General features: G+C 44.5%; 2 protein-coding genes across 7 annotated transcripts in view; one reads left to right on the top strand and one right to left on the bottom strand.

The window, feature by feature from the left end:
* Positions 1–7,713, bottom strand: part of ELP3 (elongator acetyltransferase complex subunit 3) — a 120,840-nt gene extending 113,127 nt beyond the window's left edge. The window contains exons 1-2 of the mRNA XM_043890843.1: positions 7,600–7,713; positions 482–581 (exon numbers count right to left, since the gene is read on the bottom strand). Coding sequence (XP_043746778.1) covers positions 482–581; positions 7,600–7,618 — 119 coding nt within the window. The 5' untranslated portion in view covers positions 7,619–7,713. The remainder of the gene's footprint in view (positions 1–481; positions 582–7,599) is intronic.
* A 100-nt stretch (positions 7,714–7,813) lies between these two features.
* NUGGC (nuclear GTPase, germinal center associated) overlaps positions 7,814–22,755 on the top strand; it is a 53,576-nt gene continuing 38,634 nt past the window's right edge. For 2 of the 6 annotated variants that reach the window (XM_043890837.1, XM_043890840.1), the window contains exons 1-2: positions 12,820–12,950; positions 19,921–20,008. In XM_043890837.1, the coding sequence (XP_043746772.1) occupies positions 19,966–20,008 (43 nt within the window). In that variant the 5' untranslated portion in view covers positions 12,820–12,950; positions 19,921–19,965. Of the gene's footprint in view, positions 8,163–12,818; positions 12,951–18,814; positions 18,919–19,920; positions 20,009–22,755 lie in introns of those variants that run through there. The other 4 variants (XM_043890838.1, XM_043890842.1, XM_043890841.1 and 1 more) reach the window with 4 other exon arrangements.

Here is a 22,755-nt window from a genome sequence, read left to right on the forward strand (position 1 = left end):
TGCCATAAATAACCAACAGGGCAGGGCAGAAAACTAAATTCTCAATTAAAACATGAAACACGAGATAGAACCAGTAGTATTTGATAATCGCATGCATGAAAGAGATCTATACTTCCAAAGAAGAAGATTACCTTCTTTTTTCTATAGATCCACTTACTTATTTTTTAGATTTTTTGGGGAATGTGGACCATTTTTAAAGTCTTTATTGAATGTTTGTTACAACAATAAACATTTGTTACAACAACAAACATTTGTTACAACAATAAACATTTGTTACAACAATAAACATTTGTTACAACAACAAACAAACAATTGTTTGTTTGAATGTTTGTTACAACATTGCTTTTATTTTATGTTTTTGGTTTTTTTGGCCCTGAGGCATGTGAGATTCCAGCTCCTTGACCAGGGATCAAACCCACACCCCCCGCCTTGGAAGACCAAGTCTTAACCACTGGACCACCACGGAAGTCCCTCCACTTACTTATTTAGGTCGATGTCTTTTCCCTGTTCGTGAGCTTCAATTAGTTGTTTAATAACATCTCCTATGGTCAGCATCATTAGCTGAGCAGGGCTGAGGTCTCCTGGAAAGATAATATTTGACGATGTAAAAAGTCACATTATTCAGTAAACGTTTTTGTATTTACTAGCAGTTTTCCTTCCAAAATCATTCCAATCATGCTGAAGTACATCGCTCAAGTTTACCAGACAGTGAACTTTTATTGTTTACAATTTGGCCATATCTCTTATACCTTTAATTTAAAAACAAGCCTGACTTCACCTACATATGGGAAGAGTTCACTCTAGAAGCACATACATGACAAGCAGGGAAGAGCAGAGACAAGCAGGAAGGAAAAGAACCTAATTACACAGGAAAGGACCAAAGTAGTCAAAACAGCTTCCCTTCATCTCCAGATTTTTAATTACGTTTAGATGCTTTATTTCATTTGATTCTCAGAAGAAAGTGAGGTGGATTGAACAAGAATATCTGCCTGTCCCATAAAAATGTTACCAAGGGGTGAAGCTGAAACTCAAACCCAGGGGTCCCCAGAAGCAGAATTACACAGCAGTGTAGTACTATTTTGAAACACAAAGGCAGGGGTCAGTCTATACTTGCCTAGGGACCTTAATGCATCCCTAAGATTCAGTCTGAACAGCACTGCAACCTTCTCCTGGCAAATGAGGCCATCCTTCTCACGTAAGAGGCAACAGCAGAAGCTGACATGGCATGACCCACCCCTTGCCTGCAAATACACATGCCTGGTTCAAGGATGGGCACCTATTGAGGGGGGGGCCAATCTGAGCTCTTTTACTCAAGGCAAAAAAACACCAGGCCCTGTCCAGTGGTAAAAGCTGTGAGATTTCAGCTCGGGAGCTGCTAGCAAGCACACTTCCTTCCTGCAGAGCAAGCTGATGCCTAAAGATAACGACGTCATCAGAGAGGAGCACAGACCAGAGTGCCCTGGCCCCCCGTTTACCTGATCTCATCTGATGCCTCACGGTAACACTGGAAGGTGGGCACGGCTTCCCCATTTCACAGATGTGAGTAATTAAGGCAAGTTAAGACATCATTGTAAATGACATGGTTAAGACTCAAATTCAGGTCTTTCCCTCACAACTTCTTTTTCCCACTGTGCCAAGCCACCTCTAATTTCCTGAGACACAGCTACCATAAACAATTTGAGAGAAGTCCATCTATAATCAGAGGCTAACGCTTTCTAAACCGTGTAACTCGGCCCTTCAGTATTCTACAGAGGTGCCCAAGGGGGCCACATAACAGACATGGCTGGTGGTGAGGAAAGTGAAGTGGGGGTGGGGGCAGAGAGAAGGTCTCTTTCCCCATTTCAACCCAAGCAGCTTCACTTTATCTGTTTATATACTGAAGTTCTGCATAAGAATTTATTTGGAGGGAAAAAGGGGCTTCAGGTGATAAAAAAAATACAGGCAAACCTCATGCAGTTTGGTTCCAGACGACCACAAAAAAGGGCATACTACAATAAAGTACGTCACACGAATATTCTGGCTTCCCGGTGCACACACAAGTTATGTTTACAGTGTACTATAGTCTGCTGAGTGTGCAACAGCATTACACCTTAAATAAATGAGACACAAGCTTTGGGTGGCTTCTTCTAGCACGGGTGTGCGTGCTAAGACACCTCAATCCTGTCCAATTCTTTGTGACCCCATGGACTGTAGCCTTGTCTGTCCATGGGATTTCCCAGGCAAGAACAGTGGAGTGGGTTGCCATGCCCTCCTCCAGGGGATCTTCCCCACCCAGGGATCAAGCCCTTGTCTCTTATGTCTCCTAGCACTGGCAGGCAGGTTCTTTACCACTAGCGCCACAGGGCACTCCAATTTACCACTGATCCTCTTGGGAAACCCCAAAACTATTGCTTACGGGCACTCAATATTCATAAAGACTACGTGTGCGCTCAGCTGCCCAGCTGTATCTGACTTTTTGCTAGCCCATGGACTGTAGCCCGCCAGGCTCCTCCGTCTATGGGATTTCACAAGCGAAAATACTGGAGTGGGTTGCCATTTCCTCCTCCACAGGATCTTCCCGACACAGGAACTGAACCCAAGTCTCGTATGTCTCCTAGAATTGGCAGGCAGGTTCTTAACCACTAGCGCTACATAGCATTCTAATTTACAAGGAGAGAAGAGGGATTTCCCCAAGCCTCCCCGGTGGCTCGGCGATAAAGAATTCCCCTGAAATGCAGAAGCTGCAGGAGATCCAGGTTCGATCCCTGGGTGGGAAAGATCCTCTGGAGGAGGAAATGGCAACCCACTTCAGTATACTTGCCTGGAGAGCCCCATGGGCAGAGAAACCTGGCGGGCTACCTTCCGTGGGGTCGCAGAGTCAGACACTCCTGAAGCGACTTAGCATGCACGCTGCCTACCTTAGTAACAAGAGTGAGGCATGAAAAAGTGCTGCCGCCTTGTGGACACGTCCCGCAATAGCAACCTTCGATCTACAGGCAGATTCTTCACCCGAGTCACCTGGGAAACCCCAAAACCTATTGCTTATGAGCACTTAATAGTCACAAGGACTACACGTGTGCTCAGGTGCTCAGCTGTATCTGACTTTTTGCTAGCCCATGGACTGTAGCCCGCCAGGCTCCTCTGTCCATGAGATTTCTCAGGCAAGAATACTGGAGTGGGTTGCCATTTCCTCCTCCGGGGGATCTTCCCAACCCAGGGATCGAACCTGGGTCTCCCTCACTGCAGGCGGATTCTTTACGAGCTGAGCTACCATCTGAGCCTTCAGCAAATACACTGTTTTTACTGGTGTTGAGTTTTGCCTCGACGTTGAAAGCTGCCAACTGGTCAGGGTGGTGGATGCTGAAGTCTGGGGCGGCTGTGGCAATCTCTTACAATAGGACAACACTGAAAGTTTGCTGCATCCCCTGACCCTTCCTTTCATGAACAATTTCTGTGCATGCAATGCTGTTTGGTGGCATTTTACCCACGGTAGAAGTTCTTTCAAAACTGGAGTAGATCGCCTCAAACCCTGCTGCTGCTTTCTCAAATAAGTTTAATATTCTAAAGCTTTTATTGTAATTTCAACAACCTTCACAGCATCTTCACCAGGAGCAGATTCTGTCTAAACAAACCAGTTTCTCTGCTCACCCATAAGAGGTAACTCCTCATCCATTAAAGTTTTATCATGACAGTGAAGCAATTCAGTCACATCTTCAGGCTCCACTTCTAGTTCTCCTGCTGTTTCCACCACATCTGCAGGGACTTCCTCCACTGACATCTTGAATTCCTCAAAGTCATCATGAGAGGTGGAAGCAACTTCTTCCAAACTCCTATTAGCTTTTTTTTTTTTTTTTAACCTCTTCCCATGAATCACAAATGATTTTAATGGCACCGAGGATGGTGAATCCTTTCCAGGTTTTCAGCTGACTTTGCCCAGGTCCATCAGAGGAATCACTAGCTATGGCAGTTATAGCCTACATGGATTTCTTAAATAATAAGACTTGAAAGTTGAAATGACTCCTGGATGAGAATGTGCAATGGATGCTGTGTGAGCAGGGATGAAAACACTAATCTCAAACATCTCCACCAGGGTGTGTGGGTAACTAGGTACATCGACAATGAGCAGTGATATTTTAAAGGGCTCTGCTCTCAACAGTGGGCATAAAATATCAGTAAGCCATGTTGTAAACAGGTGTGCTGTTTATCCACACTTTGTTCCATTTACAGAGCACAGCCAGAGTGATTTAGCATAATTCCGAACGGTAAATAAGCATTTTGCTATTGTTCAGCCGCCAACTTGTATCCTACTCTTTTGAAACCCAATGGACTGTAGCCCACCAGGCTCATCTGTCCGTGGGATTTCCCAGGCAAGAACAGTGGAGTGGGTTGCCATTTCCTTCTCCAGGGGATCTTCCCGACTCAGGGATCAAACCCACGTCTCCTGCATTGGCAGGCGGGTTCTTTATCACGGAGCCAGCAGACCAGCTGCACTGTGATGTGAAAGTCGCTCAGTCGTGTCCGATTCTTTGTGACCCCACGGACTATATAGCTCATGGAATTCTCTAGGCTAGATTACTGTAGCAGGTAGCCTTTCCCTTCTTCAGGGGATCTTCCCAGCCCAGGGATGGAACCCAGGTGTTCCGCATTGCAGGCGGATTCTTTACCAGCTGAGCCACAAGACTCATCCTGCCCTGTGACGCTCTCAAGCCAGGCACTGACCTCTCCTCTCTAGCTATGAAAGTTCTGGTGGCTGCTTCTTCCAACAGAAGCCTGTTCTGTCTACACTGAAAATCTGTTGTTTAGTACAGCCACCTTCACGAATTATCTGACCTAGATCTCCCGGATAACTTGCTGCTCTGCTCTTGATGCTGTAGAGATGACTTCCTTAAACTTCACGAAGTCAACCCCTGCTAGCTTCAAACCTTTCTTCTGCAGTTTCCTCACCTCACCCCTCACAGAATTAGAGTTAGGGCCTTGTCTTAGGTTAGGCTTGGGCTTAAGGGAATGCCGTGGCTGGTTCATCCATGCACATCCCAAAACCTTCTCCATCATCAGCAATAAGGCTGGTTTGTTTCCTTATCATTCATGAGGTCACTAGAATATCATTTTCAAATTCCTTCAAGAACTTTCCCTTCACATTCACACCTTGGCTGTTTAGTTAGCACTCAGTCTATTTCAAGTTTCAACAGGCCTTCCTCACTAAGCTTAATTATTTTCGGCTATTAATTTGAAGTGAAAGATGTATGACCCTGCCTTTTATTAATACCTGAACCCTTAAAGGATGTTGTAGGGTTACTAACTGGCCTAATTCAGAAGCATTTATCAGTCCTCACTGCAGATGCAGATGGGGGAATGGCCAACAGGTGGAGCAGTCAGAATACATCATTGATTAAACTTGCCATCTTACGTGGCAATTTGTGGGACCCCAAAACAATTACAAAAGTAGTATCAATGATCACTGATCACAGAGCACCATAACACACACAGAGATAGTGGAAAAGTCTGAAATACTGTGGGAATTACCAGAACATGACTGAGACAGGAACTCAGCAAATGCTGTTGGCAATAGGGCACTGACAGATTCTCTCAACATAGAGTTGCTACAAACCTTCAATTTGTAACAATAAATAAATAAAACACAGTATTTAAAAACATTTGGACAGCTCTTCGGTGTATCGAAAATTATCTGGAGAAGTAAATTAGTAAGAAAAGTCTTCATGGAGGAAATTAGAGAGATCTTTAAAGAAAGGGCAGGGTTTGGACAAGAAAAACAGAGGGTAATCCAGAAGGAACAATGTTAGGTATAGGAATTACCAATCACGTTTATATGAAAGAGTGTTGCCAAACTGGAATAGAGCCTTTCTGACAGGGTTGGGTAAAATCAGATTACAGGGTACACTGGCTACTCAACAAAAGATGCAATACACAGTGGAGAATTATATGTTCTCAAGTTTGGGAGTAAAAAGATCAAAGTAGTGCTTAAAGAAAATAAGTACAGATTGATCCTTGAACACTGGCTTGAATTGTGTGTGTCCACTTAAATGCGGTTTTTTCTTCCAATAAATACAGTACCTGTATTTTTCAGATGCTTAAATTAACTAAGTGTGGGGAAAAGTTTTTGTTTGATTAGCGACCACAATATGTGGAAACAAAAGAACTAGGATTTGAGTCCTAATCCTATCCAAATTGTGTGAGTTTACTGCCCCTGGGTCAATTTTTTGCTTTTGAGGCAGAGATAGCAGTATTTGGATTTTGGGGGCAGTGCCTCCAACCCGAGTTGTTCAAGGGTCAACTGTATACAAAATATACTACAGAAAATGAGGATACAAAGAACGACTCAGAAGATGAAAGAATAACATAATCTGCATACTAAGTAAAAGGCTCTTGAAAGGCAACTTGTTTAAAAAAAAAACACACACAGAAGATTTAAAGCAGAACACTTGGATGACAGACTCAGTCCTAGCTCCCAAATCCTACTGGCTGTGTTGTAATGGGAAGATCAATGCCTTCTGAGCTCCCTTTTCCTTGTTGGCAAAATCGGGATAATACATACACATTTCACAAGACCAGTGCAAGAAGCAAGTGAAATAATGTACATGTGAAAGTCTATTATTTGAATATTAGTTCTTCAATGAAGGTGGGTTAGAGGAATGGTGGCTAGAATGAGGAATAAACTATTGCAAGAGGCAATTTCTGTAAGAACTAGCAGGGCTTGGTGACAGATGAAATTAAAAGTAAAGCTGTCTGGCCTAAAAGATAGAGGAGCAAGTTAGAGGGAGAAGATGGCTGACTAATTAAGGGCAAGCAGTCTTTCAGCCCACAAAGCAACTGAAGGTAATTTGGATACTTGGAGTACCCGATGCCAAGAGGCATAGTAATCAAGGACAGTCTTGTTTGGGGGATTCGTAGAGACAGCCTGACCAACCAATTCGGTTCTTCTTCCTAAATATAATTTTGGGCCAGGAAATTTACCTAATTCTTTTAATCTCTGCTTCTTCATTTGTAATTTGGAGATGATACCGACTTAAGAATTATTAGCAAAGGCTCAATAAACGGTAGCTATGGTTATCATAACCATCATTACTATTAGACCGACTTTTCAAAAGAGTTTACAGAGATAACACTACAACCTGCGAGAAAATACTTGAAATTGGACTCTATCCGGTTGAAAAACTCAAGATGAAATCACTCCACGGTAACTCAGGAGGTAGTACAAATGGCAATAACTGCCTAATTGCCCCACAGATTCCAAAAATAACTCGGTGTTTTTCTTTCCTTTTTATTTAGAACTTTAAAACAATCTCAAATCAAAAGGGACGTGAAATGTGTAGTAAAATCTTAGCAAATTATGAGTTCGAGACCGTGTTAAATCCATCGATCACGTTAATTTCTTGGAATAGAGCTTTTCTTATCATTTATGCAAAAGACACTAAGTGATGGCCAAAAAGGAATAAGGACAGGCTGGTTTAAAAAGCAGAGCTGCAGAACAGAGTTCACAAACTGACCACAGGTGGTGGGGAGACGCAGACAGCAGATTCCCGCGGGAAAAGCCGACCTCAGCATCTGATGGCCCGGGTTCGCCCCTTCCCTGCCACCACCCGTCCCCTCTCCCTGTCCCACCTTTGCGCTTCTGCCTCATCTCCCCGCCGTCGTAGCAGCCGCCACCCCAGAAAATGTAGATATCCACTCGGACCACGGGGGAAATTGACAGCCACAAAGCAACCCTGTCCTGTCGTAAAACGACGGAAATATATCGTAAAGCTGCCCCGAGAAGCCCACGAGTGCAAGGGTCCGCCCCGCCTTCCTGCGGCGGCACCCGGAGGCCCTGGGAGACGGGGTAGAGCTACTGAGGCCATTCAGCCGGGGCTCAAAGGGCTGTAGGATGCTTGCGTCCGAACGCCACCGCAGCTCTGGCGTTAGAAACCTTGACCTGAGCAGTATAGCGACCGGACAGAGCTTATGGACAGAGGCCGCGCCAGGGAGCCACAAGAGGGTAGATGTGGATGGGGTCTAAATAAGGTGGAGGAGCCTAGCATGCGTTAGGTCCGCGGGAATGTGAGGGGGCACAGAGCGATGACGAGCCCGCCAGTGTGGAGGAGACTAGAGCCTGGAAGAGACCATGCAGCGGTCAAGTAACGCTGTGAGGTCCAGACTGCGACGCCAGTTGATCACTCTGGGCTCAGGTAAATGGGAAGTATCAATAACCGTCATGAAAGTTCTGGATTTCTCCAGAAAGACCCACACGCGGACAGCTTTGTAGAGTTTGGAGGCAGGGCCTGGGATCATGGTTTTCTGAAACCCATCCATGATCTCCTTTATTCATAGACCAGAAATTAAGAACCCCTCTTATTTCGACAGGACTCCCCAGGTGGAACATTGGTAAAAGAATCTGCCTACCAGTGCAGGAGATGTGGGAGACCCGGGTTGGATTCTTGGGTCAGGAGGGTACCCTGGAGGAAGAAATGGCTCCAGTGTCCTTGCCTGGAAAATCCCATGGACAGAGGAGCCTAGCGGCCCAGTCCACAGGGAAGTGGGGGAGAGGGGGTTTGCAAAGAATCAGAGGCGACTTGAGCATGCAGGCGTGCACTTACTGGGACTTACCTGGTGATCCAGTGGCTAAAGACTCCGTGCTCCCAATGCAGGGGGCTGAGGTTCCATGCCTAGTCTGGGAACTAGATCCCACATACTGCAACTAGGAGTTCATCCACTCCAGTTAAAGATCTCTCAGGTAGCGACTAAAAGACCCTGCACGCTGTAGCTAAGACCTGGCACAGCCAAATAAATACATAAATTTAAAAAAGAAAGAACCCTCTTATTAACACATGAAGACAGGAATAGGTGCTGCTTCCAGTTCCTTACTTTGCACTAGAATTGAGATAACTCCAAGTCTGGCCTCACCATGACACTTCCTGGTCAGTTTTTCTGACTGTCCGTCAGGACAAATTCAGTAATATGTGTTTGTCCTTATTGTCATCCTAGTACCGAGTGACATAAGTTAGCTACCTAGAAAGTCTTCTAGGACCCTCCAAGAAAAACTTAGTTTTTCTTCTAATTTTTCTCAATCCTCCTGTATATCTTCTCAAAATATAGGTATTCCACGAGGGTCGCTTCTTAAAATTGTCTCCCCCAAAGTGATCCCCAGAGTACCAAAGCTTTAAATACCATCTGTTCCCATGTTTGTAGTCCAGCCCCAGCTTCTCCCCTACTTGACACTGTGTTAGGTCTGTGTGTGTAATGTGTATCAGAAACTTAACATGTCCTCAAAGGAACTACACTTTTACTCCAACTCTGCCCTTTCCCCAATCTTCCTTATCTGAAGATACCATCCTCTACCTCATCACTTTTTAGCCTCACACAAGAGAAAGAGATTTTAAATTATAATTGAGAATGCAATATTTGAGCTAATATTTGATATGCAGATATCTGGGGGAAGAGTCTTTCAAATAGAGGGGAAACTTAGCATAAAGGTCCGAGGGTGAGAAGATCCCTGGTGTGTTCATAGAAAGCAAGGAGGTAGCTGGCATTTGAGCGGTGAGTGAGGTGAAGTGTAACAGAGGTCAGAGAAGTGATGGGGTGAGGTGGGGTGGGGGACACTGCAGCTCATGTAAGATCTTGTAGGCCAGTGTATAGCCTTTGCCTTTTACTCTCAGTCACGTGGAGTGCCACTGGAGAGCTTTTTAGCAGAGCTATAATCTAATTTATAATTTAAAATTACCTCTGGCCTTCCCTGGTGGTTGAGTGGTTAAGAATCCTGACAATGCAGGGGACACAAGTTCGATCTCTGGGCCGGGAAGATTCCACATGCCATGGGGCAACTAAATCCATCCGCCACAACTACTGAGCCCGCGTGCTCTAGAGCCCACGCTCCGCAATGAGAAGCCACCACAATGAGAAGACTGCTCACCGCAACACAGAAAAGCCCCTGCTCACCACGACTAGAGAAAACCTGTGTGTGGCAACAAAGACCCAGTGCAGCAAAAAATAGATGAATAAAAAATCTTTTTAAGTCTATTTGTTGTGTTGAGAATGGATTGTAGGGAGGAGTGTAGAAGTGGGGAGATCAGTTAGGTGGCTATTATTGCATCTATGCCAGGGATTCCCAAATTTTGATGCTCATGAGATTCACCTAGAGAGGGGTGAAAAATCCCAGTACCCAGGTCACACCCTGTGCCAATTAAATCAACATATCAAGGGGGTGGCAGCCAGGCATTAGTATTTTTTAAGATTCTTGGGTGATCCCAAAGTGCAGCAGAATTTGGGAACCATTGAACAAGACCAGAGATGATTATGACTTGAGTAGGAGAGGAAGCAGTGGGGGTGGTGAGACGTTCAGATTCTGAATCTGCTTTAATGGTTTCAGCAAGACTTCCTGATGGCCAGATGTGGAGTGTGGGAGAAAGACAGGCATCAACATCAAGGGTGACATGGAAGGATTTGGATGAGGGACTGGATGTAGCTGTCATGAGCTGAACTGGGGAACACTGTAGGTGGAGTGGGGTTTCGGAGGAATAGGGGGTTAATTTGGATATGTTGTGTTTGGGATACCTTGTGAGCTGTAAGACATGAAAGAGATTGGGGCTGGAAGTACCAAATGAGGGTGATGGGCATATGGGTGATACAGATGTGAGACGAAAGAAAAGAGTGCGATAGAAAGAAAAGAGACCAAAGATTAAGCTTTGGGGTATTCTATTATCACCAGGAAATAGGAATAAGTAGGAAAGGAGGCTGAGGAGGTGCAACCAGGAGGTGGGAAGGAAACTAGGCGAGTGTGGTTGAGGAGGGAGCGATCCCCTGAATCAAATGCCATTGATGGGTCAACAAAGAGGAGGGTTGAACATTAACTAGGGTCACCGGAGACTCTGACACAAGCAGTTTCACAGAGTGGTAGAGGTGAAGGCTTAACTGGAGTGGGTTGATGATTAAAAGGAGAGAGCTTTGAGAGAGCAGCTTTAGAAACAACTCTTGAGGGGGTTTGCCATAAAATACAGAGAAATGGGACAGCAGCTGGCAGGGAAGCTGGGGTCAGAGGGAGCATTTGTTAAAATGGAATAAGTAACAGCATGTTTGTTTGCCTATGGGAATAATCCAGGGGATACTGAAAATCTGATGAATGAAGAGGGGGAGGTAGTCTTCCTCGTCCTGCGGTTGGACAGAAGGAATGGGATCTGGTGCCTGAGAGAAAGGATTAGCTTTTGATGGGCACAGGCACTGTTCAGTGACTCGGTCGTGTCTGACTTTGCGACCCTATGGACTGCAGCACGCCAGGCTTCCCTGTCCTTCACCGTCTCCCAGAGCTTGCTCAAACTCATGTCCGTTGAATCAGTAATGCCATTCAAGCACCTCATTCTCTGCCACACCCTTCTCCTCCTGCCCTCAGTCTTTCCCAGAATTCTTTCCCATAAATGGGGCGTATTCGTAGTTCATCTATTTCCAGGCTGGAAGGCAGAGCCAGTGATATATGTCCTGAGGGAGGCTTGGGTGTGATGGTGGGACTCTGTGGAAGTTCTCTTTCAGTTGCTTCAATGTTTCTAGTGAGTTCAACGAAAATTCAGCTTGGTAGTTTGCCCAAACTTCTAATGGAGCTAGCATTCAGGTGTCCAATAGTACCAAAGGCCACCTTAATAAACCCAGTTTTAAAAATGACCGAAATTCATTTTAGTTATTAGGGGCTTCCCTGGTGGCTCAGTGGTAAAGAACCTGCCTGCCAATTCAGGAGGCACAGGCGATGTGAGTTCAATCTCTGGCAAGGGAAAGATGCCCTGGAGAAGAAAATGACAACCCACTCCAGTATTCTTGCCTGGAGAATCCCATGGACAGAGGAACCTGGTGGGGATACAGTCCACGGGGGTCGCAAAGAGTCAGGCACAGCATGCACACACTTGAGCAGTACCTCTGGTTAAGAACACAGGTGACTATTGAAACAGAGAAACAGCCAGCAGAGGGAGAGCTAAGCTCACGGAACATGAATATATGTTATGATTTCAGCCCAAAGAAATCCAGCACTAGTGATGGTAGTTCATGTTGATTTTCTTTGTTTTGAACTTCTATGGTTTTCTAATGGAAGAGGCACACCATCTTGCTAAAAGTTGCAAGCAATTTTTAAGACCACATTCTTTCTGATCTTTTGTTGCCTTCCCACTTTGGACTATAAACATACCTGCAGTTACTGAGTGGTAACCTAGTAATGATTGACTCTGTCTTTGAAGGTCAAACCCTACCTGAAGCTGAAGGTTAAGAAAACAGATTTTATCCCTGACTTTGATGTGACTGTTTGGGTTACAGCAAGGAGGAAAAGGTTCTGCTTTCTTCTCCTGGATGGCATTTCAAAAATCCTTGTTTTTATGTTCTGTTTTTAAAAATGTGGACGTAAAATTTAAGTTCCAGAAAGAGTTATTTAAAACTGTATGACATTCATTTCTACAGTCACATGATCCAATGTCATTTGGTTTTGGTGAATTTCAGCATTATGTATCAAGAATCAGCTTATCTTCATCATCTCATATTATCCATCTCTCCCACTTGTCTCCTATTTGGGGTGGGGGGAACCCATACTTCGTCTCTCTTGGGACTGCGGCGTTTTTCCTTGCTGCTTGTGTTAAATCAGATCCATCAGAATAACTCTCATCCTCAAGGAAAGGATACTGCAGGGTGGAGGTTGCAATCCATTTGGAAAGGAAAAGTGACTAATGTGTAGGCATAGTGAAGAGAAAAATAGGAGTGCCCCAGTTCACATACAACTTAAGTTTAAATGAAAGGCGCAAAAAGTACGTATCTATTTATGAGGGCGGAGACTGTCATAAATAGCTCTCTGATGGCAAATTAGTTTCACTTCTGCTTGTGTAAATGTGGCTTTATGACGGTGGCCACAAAGGACTCTCTACCCCAGCTGGTTCCACATACCTTGACCAAGGCAAAGACGTTGCCACTGTCTTTGTGGAATCTTGGAGCTGTAGCATGCAAAGTGACATCTGGTAAGTTGTTTTTCTTATGCAATTTATGCTGTAACTTATGATTGATTAAAATATAGAGAAAAATGGAGATGATGGTAGTTTCCATAGAATTCACAACCAACTTCTTCTCTCATCTTACGTTAGTAAAGGTACATTTTTTATAATTAATGAACCAACATTTGTAGTAGTATTATTAACTAAAAGAAGAAGAGTGAAAGGAAAAGAAAGTGAATGTGTTAGTCGCTCAGTTGTGTCTTGCGACCCCGTGGACTGTAACCCACCAGGCTCCTCTGTCCATGATAAGAATACTGGAGTGGGTAGCCATTCCCTTCTCCAGGGATCGAACTGGGGTCTCCTGCATTGGCAGACAGGTTCTTTACTGTCTGGACCACCAGGGAACCCTAAAGGTTATCCTTCATTCCGATTTTCTTAGCTATTATCTAATGTCTTTTTTCTGTTTTAGAATCCTAACTAGGGGCGGGGGATTTGGGAGAGAATGGATACATGCATATGTATGGCTGAGTCCCTTCGCTGTTCCCCTGAAACCATCACAACACTGTTAGTTGGCTCTACCCCAATACAAAATGTTTTTGGTATTTTTATTTTTTTAAAAAAGAATCCTATCCAGAACATGTATTACATTGAGTTGTCATGTCTCTTCTTGGCTGTGATCTTGTGTTTGATGACTTTGACAGTTTTGAGGAGTCCTGGTCAGCTCTTCTGTAGGATTCATAGGAGTTGCGGGTTTAGGGTGGCAGATCAGAGAGTTAAAGGTCATTCCCATCCCCTCACATCAAAGGTACATATCATCAAGATGATTTATGACACTTGTTGACCTTGGTCATCTGGCCGAGGGAGTATTTGCCAAGTCTCTCTACTGTAAAGCTACTCTTTTCCCCCTTCTTTCCATCCTGTCCCCCTTGGAAGGAAGTTACTCTGTGAGGCCCATGCCCAAGGAGTGGGGGATTAAGTTCCCTTTCCTTCAGGGTGAAGCATCTTCAGAAATTGTTTGGAATTTTTCTGTGTGGAAGACTCGTCTCTTCTCCTTCTCGTGATTTTCCTAAAGTCAGTTATTTCTTGAGGGAAAGTGATTTTTACTTTACTTAAGTGAATTTTAAGGCTATGTAAAGGCCAATGAACTAGAAATCTGGAGAATTGGGACTTAGTTTGAATTTTATAACACTGTGATCTTAGGCAAGTCATCAATCCTTCCTCCCCAAAGAAAACATGTATTCCAGGCACCATTAATATTAAATACATTAATACGAAACTAATACTGAGTTTAATATTAACATCATCTTATGCCTCATTAACTTTGGCAAGCTTGGGCGAGCAATATGAAAGGATTCAAGTTCATTTCCGTAAAATCTGATAAAGTATGTAATGAAAATATCTGCTTATTTTACTTATCTAGTCACCTGGGGGAGAAGGACTGAAAAAAAGTCCTACCTCCTCTACTGTATCTACCTCTGGCAGCCATGCTTCTAATGTTGCACCCAGAAGCTGATGCATTAATGCTGAAAACATAACTCTTTTCCTCTGGGAGTTTCATGGCCCTTGCTTCACTTTTGCTTCTAAGCTACTGTGTTTAAATTGTCCCTTCGGAGTGTACCCAGTTTGGAAGAGCTGTGCAATGTCCAATAAAGTGGTTAGGAATTTCTGCCAACACCAAAAGTATTTAAGTGTTAAAAAAAAAAAAGAGAGAGGAGAAAAAATAAAAAATAAAAAGAGAGGAGATAAATCCACAACATTCCATTTTTAAGAATCTGCTCCTTGTTCTTATTTCATTCCTCAATTACCTCCCTGTGGGAGGGGACAAGATGCTCCCAAGGGCATAGAACCCTGAAGATGCTTCGTCAGTGGGAACAAGAATGGGGGTCAGTTTATCAGTTATGGTGGCAGCTGTTCCCCCTGCCCAAATAAGGTGACTTTGCCCAGGTAAATATTAGTACCGATTTCTTGTTAACCTATCTTCACCAAATATTCTGAAAGTCACTGCCCTTTGTAGAGGTGCATAAGTGTCTGTGGGGCTTCCCAGGTGGCTCAGTGGTAAAGAATCTGGCTGCAGATGCAGGAGACACAGGTGACGCAGGTTCAATCCCTGGGTCAGAAAGAGGCCCTGGAGAATAAATGGCAACACACTCCAGGACTCTTGCCTGGGAGATCACACGGACAGAGGAGCCTGGCGGGCTACAGCCCATGGAACTGAAGCAGAGTCAGACATGACTGAGCGCATGTAACTGTCTGTAGACCAGCTTTGCATCCATGTCACATACAGCCCTCACAATGAACTCCGGACGTGAAGTATTTTTCTATTCTCATCTTATATGTGGATAAACTGAGACTCAGGGAGGTTAAGTGCTTTAAGTGTCACACTGAAGTACCAGAGCAGGATCCCCAAGTCCAGGCATTCTGACCCCAAATCCTGAGTGCTTTTCCCATGGCATCCCTCACAGTCTGAACCGTAACCCTGGGTGGGCCGACACCTTGCCCATTTTCTTTCCTCATGTGTCCCCAGGACCTAGAACCGTGTCTGGCACATAGTAAACACTTAACAAATATTTGCTGAATGAATGAATATAATTCCTGCCGTTATTAATTTTACCATCCAAGAATATGTTTAAAAGACACACTTCATTCAACAAATATTTACTCAGTGCTCACTATGTACTGAGCACTTCCCACATTTATTAAAAGTAGGGAAGAAACCAATGTGAATGATCAAAATGCCCCTTCAAGGAACTTTGCTAATTTAAGTAATTTTTTCCTATTAGTGCTGCCTTGGTGGGGGGCTGGGGTCAGGGACTGGAAATGAAAGGAAAGCAAGAATCATGTCGGGAAAGGTTAATGATGTGAAGCAAGGGAGGGTGGGACAAGATTCAGACTAAAGAAGAAGAGACTTAGATGTCTGTAATTCTTAATAAACACATTAAATTCTGCACTGGACATGGACTGAAGGCAGATAAATGAACTACTCAACCCCCCCCCCCAACACACACACAATCACGCATGCTCATGTGCACCCCCCAACCCCCCCCCCCACCCGACAGTCTGGCTTGTTTTATTCTGAGGGCAGTAGCTTCAGTTGGTGTCCTTAAGCCCAATTACATCAAGCTCCCATTCTCCCTCCTACTCAACAGCCTTCACTCCCCAAATGCCTCCTCATGCATGAAAGGGACCCCGTCATTTGTGGGCCCTGTTCTCTCCATCTCTCACTCTGAAGCTCAAGAGATGGTTTAAATAGTACCAGTTAGAGGTTTCTTGGTGGAATGAGGAGAACCCCGAACTTGGGCTCACTGTGTGACCTTGGACAGGTCCCTTCCCCTCTCCAGGCCTCAGTGTCCACATCTGTAGAAGGGGCTCAAGCACATGATTTCATTCCACTCTCGGAAGCTCTTCTAGGACAGGAATGACCACTACCTTGGAGTCACCTCTGTTATGTTCTCTTAAGAAAAAAAAGAGAGTAAGCAAATACAAAAAGAGGGAAGGGAGAGTGAGAGAAGCAAGAAAAACTGTCACAAGTCACAATTATTTGACAGGAAACTGGTTCTGTGCAGCCTTCCCACATCTAGCTAAATATGCAGAGTCCCTTTTAAAAGATGCTATTCTTGGGCTCTCTGCACATGAATGTAAATAAGTACTCAAATCAAAACTTAAATGCTAACCACACAGTTGAAATACAAGCGAAATAAACCACACATCCAAACCTTGCCCCCGTGAGCCAGACGTGTGGACGTTTTCAGCTGCTTCTCTGCAGAAACAGTTTTCACAAACACACCACAGTTGCTGCCTTTTTTGGGGAGAAAGTGGAGCCCAACGTAATTTGAGGAGGGACTATGGGTCTTTTGCTCTTTAAAGCAAAATGAACCTGAAATTACCATATTATCAATTGTGTTACTTTTGACAATTGTGTTTGTTTAGTTGCTCAGTCATGTCCGACTCTTTTGCAACCCCATGGACTGCAGCCTGGCAGGCTCCTCTGTCCATGGGATTTCCCAGCCATGAACACTGGAGTGGGTTGCCATTTCCTTCTCCAGGGGATCTTCCCGACCTAGGGATCGAACCTGTGTCCCCTGTGTTGGCAGGGGGGGAAACCTGATCCATCTTCTGTATTTGTTCCTGGCACTAACTAGCACAACCGGTTGAAGGTCTACAGTGGCTCTGTACCCCGGGAGGACCACACATTTGCTGTTTCCAGAGCCCACTGTGATATGACGTTTAATATTTTGTGTGTGTGACTATGGCTCATGGAGCTGCCATCTTCAGAAAACAACAGATAACTTACCAGGGGGCAATTCCTAGTTTCGCATCTAAAGTTATTGTTAGGCGCTATCATATTTTTTCTCCTAACTTGCCTAGGTTTTGCCGAGGTTTAGCATATCCAACCAGGAAACACTCATGAATTTTAGTAACCTCATAGAGCCCTCCTACCACCAGCTTTACTGATGAACATTTCAAGCAAGAACACCGTGTCTTGGGATTTGAAGAAGCCTTAAAGCCCATCTAGTTCAATGCTGTTGTTAGGTGATCATAACAGTGAAGATTTAGACGCTTCTAGGAGCAGAAAATTCAATACTTGCTAAGGGAGTTCATTCCATTTTGGACAACTCTGAAGACAGAGAAATGTTCAGCAAAATGTACTTTCTTCTACTTTCCACCTAGCGGATCTAGTTGTCCCCTCTTGGCACCACTGGAGCAGGTATTATCTCACTATTATATTCAACTCGAAGGTTAAGTATTTGAAGAACACACAAGGTCCTCCCCACATCTTCTGCTTCAGCCCATGTCTTCCTTCCCTCAAGCTAAACATTCCCAGTTCCTATGGAACAGTCCTATCAAAAACTAATTTGAGTGGCTTCCCTGGTGGTCCAGTGGTTAAGAATTCACCTTGCAATGCAGGGGACATGAGTTCGATACCTGGTTGGGGAACCAATATCCCACATGCCATGAAGCAGCTAAGCCTGAGCACTGCAACTACCGAAGCCTGAGTACCGCAACTAGAGAATTCATGCAACAAAAACTCCCACATGACGCAGTGAAGATCCTGCAGCTTCAACAAAGATCCCATGCAGCCAAATACAGAAATATTTAAAAACAGAGTCAGCGTTTAAACACCCTTTGCCACGGAAGCTCATCAAAAGCCTCCCATCCACTGTGATTGATTAATTCCACATTATGATTGATCATTGCCGTTCATGATAGAAATACAACATTGAAACAAATGCAGCCATGACCTCGGACAGCTCAGACATAAAGAAAGAATCACAAGTATATAACTCAGGTGTGCTCGGACCAGCGGTGACACAAGAGGGGAATGAATGGGAACCAGGACACAGCTGCACAGAGGAAATGTGCAAACGAGATGCTGAAGAAAGAGTAGGAATTCACCAGGAAGAAGAGGGGAGCACGTTTCTTCTTGACTCCCCTGCCTCGGAGGACTGTAAGGAGTTTGGGGTGGTCTGAGCCCAAGTGAGGAATGGAGAGATGAGGAACTCTAGCAGAGGCTCAGGAATGTGTACATAGCAGAGTTCACACCACGCTCACCAACACCCACCAGGAACAGAAACCATTTGTTCTGTTGATACCCATGAGCCGAACTAAGTGTAAGTGGCTCTTTTGACTGAGCAGCTGCGATTTTCATTTGGAAGTGATACGTAAATGAGGCACAGTCTCCCTAAGTAACGGCCATATGTCTACTGGGGGTTGACAGGTCCGTTGAGCTTTTGCATATTTCAGAAAGGCTGGTGACTCTCTGCTTTTGAATTATGCAGCTGAGTGGTCCAATCAGCAACGTCAGAATACGGAGAAGAAGCACTTGGGGCGCCCCCGACTGTGTCCCTCAGCTCCTCCCTGATGTGTGGAGGCAGAAACAGCCCAGGACGTCAGCACCCGCTGTTCCGAGGGTTTGTGGATCCAGTTCTCCCTCTGTGTTCAGTCCCTGTCTCCCAGGACTGGAGACAGGTTGGATCCGACACTTCTTTTTTTGGAGGTACCTCCCCCCCGACAGATGCCCCATGAGGCAGAGCTGACATAATCCCGAATAGGGGCGTCTCCCTGATTGCAGTGCCAGGTGGGGTGGTGAGGAAGACCCAGAGAACCTAACAGTTACTGCGTCTCTTCTTCCCCTCTCAGCATCCTCCAGAGCAACTCCAGGGGACCCCAGGAATATCAGATGTTCCATCCATCTCCCCAATTCTTGCTGAGACCCGCTGGGACTCAGCGTGGCTCAGTGGCCCAGGGGCTCCAGGCTTACCTGGTGGGGGCGCTGATGTCTCCCCAAACAGCAAAGCTGTGTAACTTCACCTTCAAGGCTCTGGTCGTTAGAGGTTTATTGTCTTTTCAGACTGAGCTGCCTTCAAGATTTCAGGTCATTTCAGTTTAAAGGTCAATGGATAAAAAACAGTGGGGATATATGTATATGTATGGTTGGTTTATTTTGCTGTGCAGTAGAACTAAAACATTGTAAAGTAACTATACTCCAATAAAAATTAACGACAAAAAAAAAACAAATTCCAAGAATTTCTTTTAAAAATCTGCTATATACATTCATGTGTAGTTTTTTGTGTGGAAACAGCTGTCAACTCTTTGGTATAAATACTGTATTTATGACTGCCAGATCAATGCTGAGTATGCTCAGTATTGTAACAAGTGGACAAACTGTCTTCCAACGTGGTATTATTTAGCACCATCAGCAATAAATAGTCATTTCTTTTGCTCCAGAAAAGAAAAAAAAATTCTATGGATTCAACTAATGCTGAAAATCAATAGTCAAACATGGACTTTTGTCATATTTAAACCAACACACAGTGGACAAGCTGTTATAAAGGATTCAAAGATAAGGTAGAATAGCCATTGCCCTTTAGAAACTTGGTATCTAATTGGGGAGACAAAGCTTAAGCAAAATCACTTGTTCTTTTTAGTTTTTGTTGTGTATTTATAATTTCTGCTGTCTACTCCTCCCCACCCCCACCCTGTACTTTGTATTTTTCAGGCTGATGCTCTAAGTGGACAAAGGCAGGCGGTTACATAACAGGAAATGGCAGAAACTGAAGATTTTCTGGTTCGGGAGCTACATCCAGGTAACATCCCTTCACTATCCCCTGATGAAGTGAGCAAGAACTATTTACCATTATATGTGTGTGTGTGTGTGTGTGTGCGCGCGCGCTAAGTCGCTCCAGTCATGTCCAACTCTTTGTGACCCCATGGACTGTAACCCACCGGGCTCCTCTGTCCATGTGCGTGTGTGTGTGTGTGTGTGTGTGCACGCGCGCGCTAAGTCACTTCAGTCATGTCCAACTCTTTGTGACCCCATGGACTGTAACCCACCAGGCTCCTCTGTCCATGTACGTGTGTGTGTGTGTGTGTGTGTGTGCACGCGCGCGCTAAGTCACTTCAGTCATGTCCAACTCTTTGTGACCCCATGGACTGTAACCCACCAGGCTCCTCTGTCCATGGGATTTCCCAGGCAGGAATACTGGAGTGGGTTATCATTTCCACCTCCAGAGGATCTTCCTTCCTGATCCAGGGATCCAAATCCCATCTCCTGCATTGCAGGCGGATTCTTTACCACTGCACCATCGGGGAAGCCCTGAGCAGTGACTATTTGCCATTATAACCAAGGGCAAAGGGGTTGGGACCGTATTAAACCATGGTCATTTTTTGCTGCTCTTTATTGAGAAGCTGCTTTCTCAGAACATATTTTAACAGTGGATGTATATCTTATTTCAATAACAACTAAAAGAGCCTATTAATAATCTAGTGGGTTGTCTGACCAGAAATTCAACTTGTGCCCCCCACCCTCCTTTAAAAGTTGAAATAAATAAATAAAAGAAGGTTCCAGGAAACCGTATTGGATTTTCCGAGGGTAGCCCGCTGTCAGAATGGAGAAGGTGAGCCCCTGGAATCATTTTGCGAGCTTTCTCAAGGAGAGCTATAGGGTGAGCCCACTGGAGTCCCTGAGGGTGGCCTCCTTTCCTAGAAGGCTGGGTGTAGGGCCCCCAGAGACAAGGAGGGAACGTCCCCTGGGAAGATGCAGCGAAGTAACCCTGGGGTGTATCACAACCTTTGTGTTTTGAGAACTGAAGAGGAAAAATGTCCTTACCCCTGGGGATGAATTCCCTTAGGGGCAAGGGTCAGGAGGGGGTAGCGCTGGTATCTGAGACAGGGCCGGGCAATCTAACTGCAGGAATTGCAACTTTAGGGCCCCTGGCGTGAGGTCGGTGCTGAAGGTGTGGGGCGGCCTGCTGGGAACATCTGTGGCAGGTTCCCTCCAGGATCTGGTCAAAGCGCCTGTATTGAGAGGGTTGCCAAAAGCGCCACCTTGCGGCGGCAAGGAGCAATGGCAGCGGATTCTACAGTAGACTTCCTGGGACGGCCCACCCACCCCTCTGCTCTCTGCTCCAGTGTCTAGTCCATAAATTCTGTCGGACTATTTTGTGACCCCGCGGACTGTAGCCTGCTAGGCTCCTCTATCCATGGGACTTCCCAGGCAAGAATATTGGAGTGGGCTGCAAATAAATCAGTGTAATATAGTGGAAAAGGGAAGGGAGTGCTTGAACAATTACAGGGAAGAATAAGAGATATGGCCAGTTCACACCCATCCATTCTGGTTACAGTTTAGTATGAAACCAGTCGGGAAGATCCCCTGGAGGAGGGCACAGCAATCCACTCCAGCATTCTTGCCTGGAGAATCCCATGGACAGAGGAGCCTGGTGGGCTGCAGTCTGTAGGTCACGGAGAGTTGGACACCACTGAAGTGGCTTACCATGTATGCACTATGATTAAGTGTTTTAAACCCCAGGTGAACTACTTTCTCCTTTCCACCTGGTTTTTCATTTTAGATATTAAAGGCAAAATGTAAAACCTTGCTGTTTTACCTGACTTCTCAGTGTTTGCTTTAGTTGAAAAATAAGTTTCCAAACTTTGATCAGACTAATTGCTGCTCCTTACAAAGTTGAAATAAAGGCCAGGATACATGGGCTGTACTGAGACTCTTTTGTGCTTGTGGCTAAGATCCTATGCAAACGTTGTTTAAACAAAAGAGTTCCTGAGTCACGGGGTGAAGATCAAGGCCCTCCATCCTTTTATTCTTTCCACAGGCAGGTGTGAAAACACTCTGGAATTCCAAGACACTGTTTATAATGTATTCTAAAGTGTTCTTCAGCAAGCCACTGGCCTAGCAGCTGGAGTAGAATTTTTTTAGTAGTTAAAAATTATCTGCTTTATTTTGGTAAAACTTTTTGGTAGATTTTCTATGATTTCACTTGATAGCTTTAATCATAACATACTTAAAACTCTTTTTCTTTTTTAAACTCTGGGACAAATAAAATAGAAGAATAATTTATAAACATCTTCCAGAATATTAAACCATAATAGATAATAATTTAAAGTAATAAGACTGTAATTGTGCATCGAAAAACATGGGACTTGTGGGGTCCATTCTTGGCTTCTATACTGCTCTGTCATTTGCTAGCTCTGTGCCCATACAACAAGTCTCTTGATTTCTCTACATCTCAAGCCATATATATTTTACATTGCTTTCCAGCTCATAAATCCTGTGATTCTGTCACCCCCTTGTTATCAATATCAAGATTCAAAAGTTTAACCTACAGTGGATTTCCTTACTTAAGCTGAATTACTGAAGTTAGACATTGATATTTTCTTATTATAATCAACTGCTTTGGGGACTTCAGAAAACCTTAACTGCTTCCATTTTAAAAAAGCTTTTAATTTTATATGGAGTATAGTTGATTAAAAATGTTGATAGTTTCAGGTATACAACAAAGAGATCCATCTGTACCTATACACATGTCCTTTTTCAAATTTT

The sequence above is a fragment of the Cervus elaphus genome, chromosome 29 (assembly GCF_910594005.1).
Source record: "Cervus elaphus chromosome 29, mCerEla1.1, whole genome shotgun sequence".
NCBI classification, from domain to species: Eukaryota; Metazoa; Chordata; class Mammalia; order Artiodactyla; family Cervidae; genus Cervus; species Cervus elaphus.